The 12793-nt window shown below is 41.4% G+C and overlaps 1 protein-coding gene across 1 annotated transcript in view; it reads right to left on the bottom strand.

Annotated features, from left to right (window-relative positions):
- The window catches only part of LOC115792419 (protein turtle homolog B-like), a 178820-nt gene that overhangs the window by 129591 nt on the left and 36436 nt on the right, over positions 1-12793 (bottom strand). Inside the window, 1 exon segment of the mRNA XM_030746944.1 lies at positions 7665-7856. Within this exon segment, the coding sequence (XP_030602804.1) occupies positions 7665-7856 (192 nt within the window).

A 12793-nucleotide genomic window follows, 5' to 3' on the forward strand; every position in this document is an offset into this window, starting at 1 on the left:
TTTTTACACCAAGGTTTGGATACACTTCACGGTGAGTGTATCCAAACCTTGAACTGGTACTGGATGTAAACTTTTTATCATAGCTGTAAGCTAGTAGAGATGAAGCAGCCAGGTACGCTCTGACAGGTTTGTCTTCACTAATTTGTTTGCATAAAAGGTGAAAACAGATTTAGAGAAGCTTTTGTGTTGGACTTTTTCTGACTCGGAATAGCAACTTTGTGGAATGAACCCTGGTGGTATGATAATGTCTTCCAGACAAAAAAAGAGACCTGCTCACGATCCCCATACAATCAACAGATTCTGTTACCTTCACTCAGTTTTTTTCCCCCTGAAGAACATGCAAATCAGGCTTATTAAGCTTTGGAGGTACAGTTGTATGCAAAAGTTTGGGCACCCCTCATAATTTTCATGATTTTCCTTTATAAATCATTGGCTGTTCAGATCAGCAGTTTCAGTTAAATAGATCATATCATAGGGGAAGGATCCAAAAAGATTTCAGCTGTCAGTTCCCACTGTGAGGAACATAGTGAGGAAATGGAAGAGCACAGGCACAGTTCTAGTTAAGGCCAGAAGTGACAGGCCAAGAAAACTCTCAGATAGGCAGAGGAGAAGGATGGTGAGAACAGTTACAGTCAACCCACAGAGCAGCTCCAAACACCTACAACATCATCTTGCTGCAGATGGTGTCACTGTGCATCATTCAACTATTCAGAGGACTTTTCACAAGGAGAGGCTGTATGGGAGAGCAATGCAGAAGAAGCCTTTTCTGCACACACACCACAAACAGAGTCACTGAGGTATGCTAAAGCACATTTGGACAAGCCAGCTTCATTTTGGAATAAGGTGCTGTGGACTGATGAAACTAAAACTGAGTTATTTGGACATAACAAGGAGCGGTATGCATGGTAGAAAAAGAACACAGCATTCCAAGACAAACACTTGGTACCCACAGTAACATTTGGTGGTGGTCCCATCATGCTGTGGGGCTGTGGGGCCAGTGCAGGTACTGGGAATCTTGTTAAAGTTGTGTGTCGCATGGATCCCAGTCAATATCAGCAGATTCTTGAGAACAATGTTCAAGAATCAGTGACAAAGTTGTGCCGGGGCTGGATACTTCAACAAGACAACGACCCAAAATACTGCTCAAAATCTACTGAGGCATTCATGCAGAGGAACAAGTACAACGTTCTGGAACGACCATCTCAGTCCCAGACATGAATATTATTGAAGATCTGTGGTGGGATGTAAAGCGGGCTGTCCATGCTCGGAAACATCAAACCTGACTGAACTGGAGATGACTGAACCTTCAACCAGAATCCAGACTCTCATTGGAAGCTATAGGAAGCTTTTAGAGGCTGTTATTTCTGCAGGAGGACGATCTACTAAATACTGATGTCATTTTTCTGTTGGGGGTCCCAAACTTATGCACATGCCTAATTTTGTTTAAATAATTATTGCACACTTTCTGTAAATCCTATAAACTTTATTTCACTTCTCAAATATCACTGCGTTCATCTGCTATATGATAGATTTAACTGAAACTGCTGATCTGATCAACCAGTGATTTATAAAGGAAAATCATGGAAATTATCAGGGGTGCCCAAACTTTTGCATACCACTATATTGTGGTTAACACATTAACCTCACAACAAGAAGGTCCTTGGTTCAAATCCACCAGCTCACTGAGCCCTTATTGTATGGGGTTTGCATGTTTTCCCTGTCCCTGCATGGGACTCTCTCTGGGTACTCTGGCTTCCTCCCACAGTTTCAAAGACATACTTAAGCGGTGATTCAAAATTGGCTCTAAGCATGAATGGTTGTCTGTCTCTATGTGTTAGCCCTGTAACAGACTGGGGATGTGTTCAGGGTGAACCTTGCCCCTTGCCCTGTGACAGCTGGGATAGGCTCCAGCCCCACCATGACCCTGAGTTTGATGAATAGAAGAAAATGGAAAAATAGATGGATGGAAAGATTTTCAGGGGAAAGTCATTTTAAAATGACACCATTCTTCTAGACCCACTTGGAGATCGTTCAGTGATAATATGGGATATTTAATGATGTAACCTGTCACCACTTCTATTTCTTTATTGTTTCCCTTTCACTCCAGTTTAATCTGCAGTTTCTATTGCCTGGTTGTCAGGATATGCCCATATATTCAGCTCTGCAGATCCTCAGGGAACATCGTCTTTCTATCACTCACATTTTTCCCTCCTCTGGTACATAAAAAAAAAGAAGACAATGGCTTGTTTCAGATGACAGAACAGAGGGACATGCAGAAGAGAGTGCCCCCGGGGTGGCCTCAATTCATTAACCATTCATGATATTCCCATCCTAAAAAGGGAATAACGTAAGCCTCTATGTATGTCTGCAGCTCTGGCCATGACCTTTGACTTCACTCCATGATATAATATCATAGTCTGAGTGAAACCAGTGGGCAGTTAGTGTCAGCCTGCATCCAGTCTCAATTCAGATATCTCAGTGCCAGTCTTCTTATTTCAAATATCTTTACTAAGAAGCATAAACAATACAAGTTATAACCTTTAAGTTGAAATTAATGATTCAGTGTTGAACCAGTCAGTGAACAATGCTGTAACCATACACAGAACAAAACCAATGCCCCCCCCCCCCCCCCCCCCCCCAAGCTCACCCACTCAAATCCTTCTGCAGCGTTAAAGGCAGGGAAGTTTACATTTCTACTGTTCATGTAACAGAGTAATGGATGCCAAATCTGTTCAAAGTCTGTCTCCAGTCTGTCACTGAGGATATACTGAATGGGTGGAGGGTATCAGTCTGTTTCAATCCAGGCTTTAAAAATTGGAACATCCTTTTTTTTCTGGAAGAGAAGAATAAATAAAGTTTGGGACATGTGATGTGAAGCAGATCTGCCTCTGACACATACATACAGGTGAAACCTCAGGGAAGATTTTATTCAACTTACTGCAGGCTATTTTAAACATTTTTCAAATCAAACTGTACCAAAGAAAGCCCAGCATTAACCAAACAAGTGTTAACATAATTTAACCCCTTTCTCCAGATGTCTTCGTCTATTTCTATTCCCAGTCTTTTTGAGACCATCCATGTTTATTTGTCTCATGTTATAAATAAATGATACTGCATGGCATTCTGAATTGCAATCTGTCAGACACAGATCTAACTGACCTCCAGATATCTAAAGAAATCTGTCCTTAGCAACCTGAATTCCTCCTGAAGCTGCTGAAACAATGCAAACACACCCTGGATATCCAGGTCCCCATCAAAGGCTTTAACCCCTTAACTGGCAGCAAAAAAAACACCTGACAAAAACTACATAACGCCTTCTGGTTATTATTGGCTCTGAAAAACCCATTTCATAGCCTATTAATCGGCTGCGTCTGGTCCGCGGGCCGAATGAAGTGCATTTATATGGCAGGCTAGACCCGCCCATTTTGACTGACACCTCATTCGGCCAATAATGTTAAGAAATGGGTTTCCCAGAGCCAATAATACTCAGAGGGCGTCACGTAGCTTTGTCAGGTGATTTGGTGCAGCCAGTTACATGATTGGCCGAATGACGTGTCAATAAAAATGGGAGGGTCTAGCCTGCCATATAAAAGAGACTACAAACGGCCCGTCACCGGGCCCTTGCCAGTTAAGGGGCTACACCAGCGATTCGCTGATATTGGTAATGTGAAAGACGGCATCCTGAGATTGATTTAGTTTATCTTTTTTGCCTGAATCCAAATTTGAATAGTACTACTGATGACAGGGTTGTAACTGTAGTGTGATTTTTTTTTTTTTTTTGAGACAAGCGGGAGACATTACAATAGAGCCAAGAGAATATGGCAGACAGTCCTCTCTCTCCAAGTCCAACCAGCTGGAGAGCCAACTGTCTCGTCTAGCCAGTATGAGATACAATGAATGTTCACTGCTAAATAATAACACAGTCTGATAGAGCCAGTCCTGCACTTGTTTTGCACTTCTACAGGTGAGAGTCCAACTTGCTTTTAGTAAGGTAAATGAAAGGGTGAGGGAGGGAGACAAATCATTTTAACTGCATTCACTATGCCAAAAAAAAAAAGACTATTTTTTATTTTATTTTTTAATTTAAAAAAAAGAATATTCGGGTGTTTTTTTTTTTATTAAAAAAAAGAATATTGCGGGTGGTTTTTTATTATTTTTTTTTAATAATTAAATGAAAAAAGAATATTGGAGGTGGGTTTTTTTTTATTAAAAAAAATTGGGGTGATTTTTATTTTATTTTATTTTTTAATTTTAAAAAAAGAATATTGGGATGTTTTTTGTTTTTTTTTAATAAAAAAGAATATTAGGGGTGTTTTTTTATTTTATTTTTTTTAATAATTAAATGAAAAAAGAATATTGGAGGTGTTTTTTAAATTTTTTTTTTTAATTAAAAAAAACGAATATTGGGGGTGTTTGCCAGAATTCCATGTTGTTAAGTCTTGGACGTATCCAATATAAAGGCAAAGTTTGCTTCATGAACAGTTGTCCAGAATGTCTGTGTCGCTAAACCAAATGATGGAATGAGCTGACTTTACTCCAATACCTTTGTATCATGAAAAGATCTAAATGATTTGATCATCTCCAGTAGGACGGGAGCAGATGTCTGTGGGCTTGTTATAAACATCAAAATATCAACCACATAAAGTGATATTTTATTTATATATTTATACTTGTGTTACAGCCACATATTTGTCCATTTGGCTGAACTGTTTCTGCAAAGGGATCTAATGCAAATGCAAATGACAATGGGCTGAGCAGGCAGCCCTGCCTCATATCCATACAATGCTGAATGTCTCTTCTGAGATAAATGCTGTCCTAAAACCAAATTTCCCTAATACTGCATACAGACAGGACCATTGCACACAGTCCGAGGCCTTTTCTGCATCTAGATTGAAAATAAACAAGTCTTCTTTATGCTGTCTAGGGAAGTATACGATGCTAAAATTAGGAAATGAATATCTCTTTGGAATGAACCCTGTCTGATCCAGATGGATCAGTGTAGCCATATAAGGACCGAGTCTTCTGGGCAAGGAATTGGCCAGGATTTTCTGGTCTGTGTTTAATATTGATACCAGTGCACTTAAGAGAAACTAGTTCATATACTATGTAGCCTGGGCGGGGGGTCAGACAATGTGAAGCCATGCAACAAGTAAAGCTAAAACAATAAATTAGCCAGTAATCACCCCAGTGGAGTTCTATGTCACGTTCTTCACTATGATCCTCCTTTTTCTGTTGTTTTTTTCTGTCCTCATTTTCCTGAGTTGGGTTTTTTTTTTGTCTGTGTGTGTGTGTGTGTGTGTGTGTGTGTGTGTGTGTGTGTGTGTGTGTGTGTGTGTGTGTGTGTGTGTGTGTGTGTGTGTGTGTGTGTGTGTGTGTGTGTGTGTGTCTAAATGCTTGATCTCTTTTCTGTGCCTTGTATTCAGACTGTTTGCATCTCTGTTTTTTGTCTGTGTGTTTATTCTTGGTCTCTCTTTCAGTATACTTTGTTTCATTTTAAAGGACAGTCAGTTAAAGGTACAGTGTGTATCAACACTAGATGCCAGTAGATTGCAGATATTAATCAAGTGAATTCTATTTTCTTACCCCTCCCAATTCAACTGCATAATCCTAGCTACAGTGGCCACAACATTCAGTCAACATTACATTTAAACGGCCAGCAAGAGTTGTTGTCTTTACTGTGGAGGAGGCTGTAAAACACTGTGAAAGAATCCAATAAAGGTTTAGAAATCCATGAAGCTCACCTCTGTCCAATGGCAGCAACACTGAGGCGAGTTGTTGGAGATATCCTGAACTGTTTTTGCTGCTGTTAGTTGCTGTTAGCTGACGTTAGTGAAACTTTCTTTGAAGTGGATCCAACATTGTTGGTCTCAGATTCTTAGTGGATTAACTCTCATACGATGTCAGATTCTAATAAAACTATTTCTCAGAGGAAAAATGTGACTTTTAGGATACCTGAGCCTAACATTAGCTGGCATACTGTTTATAACCAGCTGTTGTTGTTTAGCTGGCAAGCCTGTCAGCTGCCCAGAAACAGAAGGGTTGCATGTCTAATATACTGACAATAAGTAACAGTGACAATATTGAGAATAAATAAGCATGTTTATGCATGTGTTGGTGTGTTTCAGTTCCAGAGATAAAGCTTGCCGTGAGGAGGAAGAGGATGACGTTTTATTGAGATGCTGATCACGTTGTCTCTTTCCATCACAGTTTCGCTTCTTTGGTGATAAAACATGGGTATGATGCTGTATATCTTGAGTCTGAAGATTCAAGCACAAATTAAAATTTGCCTCCACATCACTGGAACATCTACGCATTCCCATCTTCTCTGCCTTTGTTAGGCTTGAGTGTCCTGAAAATCAGACTTTCCCTCTGATAAACGATTTTGTTAGATTCTCACATTGTATGAGAGTTTAATCACTATGAATCCAGTGAGTCTATGAGTCCAACACTGTTAGATCTACTTCACTAACACTGGCTAACAGCAGCTATCAGCATCAAAAACAGCAGCGCTTACCGAGATATCACCTCAGTATCACTGTCATTAGACAGCGGTGAGCCTCACTAACTCACCGACCTGTATCGGGCTCCTGTCACAAAGTTTACCGTCCTCCTCAAGTGTAGATAGATGTTGACACTCAGCATATTGACAGCTGAGGTAAACGGCGGACTGACAGTCTACACTCACTACAGATTAACTGTGGCCAGAGTTTTTTTTTATACACAAACAGTAGAAGAAACATGCCGGCCATCTAAATGTAATGTTTTTGATCTCTCTTGAGTACATACTCTGAATACTCTCTTAAATACACCACCATAGCTGGGATTATGCACTTGAATTGGGAAGGATAGGAAAAAAGAATTTAGTTGCTGCAATCTACTGACATCTACCTCCACTTGGTAAACAAAGATGACACTCTGTCAACTTGATGCATGTCATTTATTAGCCCTTTGTTACAGGGAAACAACAAAGTCCTCCTTATAAAAAATTAACTGGACTGTTTTCGCCTCTTCGTGGCACAATTTTGTGTCAGTGAAAAATCAATGTGTTGTGACCCAAATAAATGTCACTTTTTTACCAATATGCTGACACCAGTCAACAAGGTCGTGCTGATATACTGATGTTTGGCTGGTTTGTTGGTGCATTCCTGCATTTTTCTCATTTAAAGACTGTGCCTATGATATCTATGTCATATCTTAACTCTCACTACCACTATCCAAGAACCTATGTGGTTGAAGCGTACAGTGTATTTACATTATCCAACATGTTTGTAGTTGCTGACAAGATGAATAGATGTATGATTAAAAAACAAACAGACAAAGGGGTATTATTTCTGAAATGTAATGATCAGAGGAATGAAAGATAGCCAGGGAAAATCCCTCTCACCTCTCAAGCACTTCACTTTGGGCACAACGCATAAATAATGGGAGGTGGCAAGAACCCCTTCATCCAAAGGAACTGCAATAAAGCTGCCTGCATTACTTAGTCAACATGTTGATTCATTACAGTATTCATGGCTAAGCAGATAAGAGAAGGTTTAACAGACATGGATACCAAAGGACTCCGGTACAGTTCCACTGATTCAGAGGCATGTTTAGGGGCACGACCGGCTCAAGTGAAATCCCTAGTTACAAATGTCTGAATCTGACTGTAATCACTATCTTACCGGCATATTCCGGGTCCACATGAGGAGGGTAGAAGCGAAAGTTGATGAAGAACGGGATGGGCATTCCATATTTGAACCACTCCACCACATAGGGCTGGCCGTTCAGGGGATGGGACACGTCGCATCCCAGGATGACGTTCTCTCCTGCACGTGCCGTCACAAACTGGGGCTCCTCTCGCACTCCGTGGGCACCTGTGGAAACAGTGTGCACAGGTCAGAGCCCTGTTTATGAACAAATCAGTGTAAAGTTAAAAAAAATGATCTAAAGTTACATTTCAATAGTCAGTGTTTTACATTGCAACCAGTGTTCTGCTCTTGTCGGAGACGGTCGCACTATCTCTCTCTCCCTGCCCTCCCCATCTCTCCGCTTGCTGCTTGCTGTGAGAGCGTCTTTTACACACTGTCCGAATAAGAACAAGATTGAAACATGGATCTGGCAAACTGGGCATTCTCCATCATTGATCGAATTTTTTCCACTATGAGATCCGGGACAGGGGAGCCTGCGTGTCCGAGTGGAACTGACCCGGTTGGATACGTCATCGACTCTTGGAGCTCGTGGAGACCTGTGTGCTTCTCGGCCCTTGGAGTGGAAGACGTGGAAGACGCCTACATATTCGGCTTTTTGGTAGCAGTATCTTCTCTGTTTGGGCTCGGTGGATACCTGCTTTACTGGCAAATTAAGAAAATCTGGACGGCGGTTCGACATCTGCAGAGGCTGCCGATCCAGGTGGAAGGGCTGAGCAGAGCCGCACAAACTCAGACTCAAAGCCTGGTGGACCTGAGCCGCAAGATTAGCGAGCTCGCAGGCGAGAGGGGTTAGATCAGGAGATATAGTTCGGTTCTGCACAGTGAGGACGGCAATCAGCGAATTTGGAATATTGGATTTTTGAATGGTTTCCCAGTAAGACTGAAGGCTGTTGGAAAAACAAGCAGCCTGTTCCAAAACAACTTCTGTTATCAGGAATTCGGCTCCCCTGCCGGCCTTGGTTGGCAACCATATCTCTCTCCAGGGCACTGTGTGCGGCTGCTCTCCCCCCCACTCCGCGTTGTGATTTGTGAAGCTGGGTCTGGTGTATCACGGCCGCTGATGAAATTCCACCACTATCAGCAAACTGTTTTGGCTGGAACCTGGCATCTGGCTCCACAATGCCCCCACCTCTCGTCTCCTTCTGCATCCCCTCCCGCCCTGACCTCACCTACCGCCGCTGTCCTAGCTTTACATGTGCAAATGCTTTGCTAAGGTGGTTTTTTTGGACCCTGGTATAGTGCTCTTTTTGAGCACTGTACCAGATGACTTTTTTTTTTAACCTAACTTCCCCATGATGTGTTGTTTTCTCCTCCTGCCAAAGGTAGCGCCGTAAGAAACGGCTGCATGACCCAAGGACACATATCCCCCTATGTGTGTTGTGTTTGTGTATTTGGATGGTGTTCTGTAACTGCAATTTCCAATGTGTGAACTTGTTCACCCACATGGCAATAAACTTCATTCATTCATTCATTCATTCATTCATTCATTCATTCATTCATTCAGATTCAATTTTCATAGATTTTAACCCAGATTATTATTTCTACAATACTCATTCATATCTGTGAATACAGGTCCTGCTTGTGGGGGTTCTAATTTTGACCAGTTAATGACCACAATTAGGAAGAAAATTGCTTTGATTGGAAGAAAATTTTAGGAAATAAGTGTAATCTTGTTCAGGCAGAGACAAACTGATACAACCATTGAGTAAATAAACATAGACAGATGCTGGTTAGCTTAGCTTAATGAAAAGATGAGGAACAGTGGGAAAGAGTTACTGGGCGTTTATGCTTTAGCAGGAAATCTATGCCGTACCTATGTCATAAACGCAAGACCCTCTAAGACCCTACGTCCTAACCTACAGTGTAACCTACACCCTAACCTGACGTGAACCTCCCTAGAAATCTGTTGACGCAGCTCACAACTATTGTGATTGGCCAGCTCAGTACCCCCCGCCACAGTTTTGAATTTATCAGTGAGAGAGTAACAATCATCGTCTCGATATAAGGACTCACGAATCTCAACAAATTCCTGGAAGGGGATTGCTGAAACTATGGACATGAGGGAATGAACAAAGAAGTTGAAAAACCTGAGGGACGAATATGTTTGCCCTCGAGAATCACTGAGAAACAAAGAGTGGGGAGCAAGACAGAAAAAAGGCCGGCAGCTGCCACCACATATAAGACACCAGCACACATCCACAAGGTAATCAACACATGATGCACCAGGACAAGCATAAATGCCGGCAACAGCGTTGGCCACTTATGAAGGTTACGTCACAGGCTTAACAAAGATTCATCACAGAAGTCAAAATCAGGCCTTAGTTGACAATTCTGGTCAACAGGGATAAAAACCAGATTACTTCTTAGCTCAGGTATCAGAGCCATTTTTGAGTTAATTAAACACTCTGAATCTCTGCCTTTGACTCCTCATTCCTGCCATGAAACCAGATAAGGAAAAAGCCATCTTGGATATGTTGAGCTTGCTTTGTGCTACAGACCCCAGATCATCTATGAAACACAGTCTACCTGCCCACTACACACTGCATACAGTTTCACCACAACCTAGCAGCCCAAAACTCATTTAAGTGGTGTGTTTGCAGCTCATCACTGCACAGGCAGTCATGGTTCCAGTAGTTTCTTTTAGTTTTTAGTTGTTTCTGGTATCATAAATGTTTCTTGATATAATTATTTGTAGTATTATTATTTTTCCCATGTCTTCTGGGCTTTACTCTAGTTTTCTTTCCTTACTTCTGTTTTCAGTTACCTCCTGCCTTATTTTAAAGTGCTGCCAATCCTTCATGTCACTGTTTTTATTTCTGTATTTAGTCCTGGGTCTCTTTATAGTTTGTCTACACCACCCTAACTGTTTCCACCTCTGCCCCGTCTGTCCTGTGTAAAAGCAGTCTGGTCTGTCCCTCTGTCTTCATCTGTTTTTCCACTCTTAGTCTTTTTCCACATGCTTCTCAGTAATTTTCTTTAGCGTTAGCAGCTGCCTGTTTCAAGCACAGAATGCAAAGCTGGATTTTTACCAGATAAGTTGTTAGACTCAGTGATGCTTGGGGCATTAATACTGCATACTTTATGTGGGTCAAAGTTGGAACAGCTTTTAGGTCATAGGTCTAACTTGGCTCCAGAGAGAGTGGTTTATGCTCTCAGTCCTGTTTGAAAGTATTTTGGTTTTTAGTCAGCAGAAGGCAAACCAGTGAAACCCCTAACCTGGATGAAAAGATATTAATTAAGCCTTATGAACAGACTAGTGATAAAAGCTTTATGCAGTGCAGGTCCCTGATGATTTCATTAATTCCTGGTTATGCTGATGAAAAGATAAGTGTAATAAGATTTTTGAATGTTCAATTGTGTGGATTGTGTGTGTGTGTGTGTGTGTGGGGGGGGGGGGGGTCATTTTGACAGCACTGCCTTCCTGTCATGCCGTCGTTGTACAGTAATGATCCTGTTTTGGTTCTAATATAAATGCTGCAGTGAGCCAGTCATCGATGCTTTTCAGCCACCTCCTTCACTGACGAGTTTCTCAAATCTGGGGGCTATCGCAACATCAGCCAATTTGGAGTAAACAACCCAGGTGGCCGGTAAGCTCATTCCAGTGGTTTAACAGAAATGCCACAGCAGAGATGGTCGAGATTAGAAACAAATATACCAAGAAGCTGTTTAGAAAGGAACTGAGTTCAACCCAGGAGGTGAGTGTTTTTGTGTGATAACACAAACCTGCGCTTAGCTAAAAATTCCATCACTCAGGATGCAAAGACTACTAGTGATAAATCCAATACACCAAGTGCTGTTAATCTTGATAAAAGCAAGATTAACAGCACTTTCAGGACACATGAATGTCATTTATCTTGAAAGAATCTTTTTCACCTGACAGTATGTGAACAGACAAAAACATGAAAGAGGTGATGTGAATGAAATGTCCCTGGAAAAAAAATAGCTTAATAATGCCTGGATCCTTGAGCTTTTTATTAAGAATTCACTCTGTTGACTCAGGATTGAAGCAAGTCCAGTGTGTCCATAGGCTAGGTGTTGGACGCTCACATCAGTCTCAGGTTAATTACCATGCAGCTTTCCTTTATGAGCGGAAAACCAGTGTGGTAGCATTTCACCAGTCAATACAGCTAATCAGCTGCACTCACAGGTCATTCCTCTGTTGCCAGTAAGGAATTCAGGCAGGCAAATAGTTTCTACTGCAGACCAGTGATGGCCTGCCGGCCGCAGTACTTCTGATTGTTGAAAGCAAAGAGTGGAAGGCAACATGAGCACATGGAACCCATACATTAGTATTACATTATGCTGCAAGACCTAGCACCAATGTGAATCAGCAGCAAAAAAATGTCAAAGACTGAACAAAAAAAAAAAATGTAGTCCCTGTTATTACTGTGGAGGAAAAATGTGCTGGAGCATCAGTGAAAACTGGCTGAGTTTGGTGAAATATTTAGAAACTGGAAGTGGTAAGTGGATACATCCTGCACTTTATTTAATATTGCACTGATGTACCGGTTGTATAGATGTATCTATGTGAAGGTTATGGAATGACAACAAAGAGACATTTTTCCTCCAGTCTGTCCAGGAGGCAACTCTGGTCTTTAAACACGGTTCAGTTTTTTGCAGGTGGAACCAGGGATACTGTAAAGGCTACATTTGGAAATAAAAGTCTCTATATGTTGTAAATAGCAGAGATTGCACAGATTACAGAGATTGAAATATTATAATTCAACTGTGCTTTATCATATTTAGCTAAAACGATTCTTACAGAGGTGCTAAGTTATTTGTCATGGATTCCAAGCATTGGTACTGGTAACAAACAGCAAGCCAGCTACATTTGTAGGCCAAAACTGAAATAATGCAGAAACAATGAAAACGCTCCACAAATCTGTCCAGTGTAGTACAATATGGAATAATGTGGGAAATGAAATGTTGGCAGAAATGGTTAACTGCTGTTGCTTTCTTCTTGAGGAGAAAGATGTCACAGTGCAAACGGGAGAAAGATGAACATAAGAATCAGAAGCAGAACGGGACCACATTAGCCCACCTCTGCCTCAGCAGTGTTGCTGTGTGTGCAACAGTAAAGGAAATGTCAGGGCAACAGCTCA

This window comes from Archocentrus centrarchus, chromosome 14 (genome assembly GCF_007364275.1).
Source record: "Archocentrus centrarchus isolate MPI-CPG fArcCen1 chromosome 14, fArcCen1, whole genome shotgun sequence".
Classification (NCBI taxonomy): domain Eukaryota; kingdom Metazoa; phylum Chordata; class Actinopteri; order Cichliformes; family Cichlidae; genus Archocentrus; species Archocentrus centrarchus.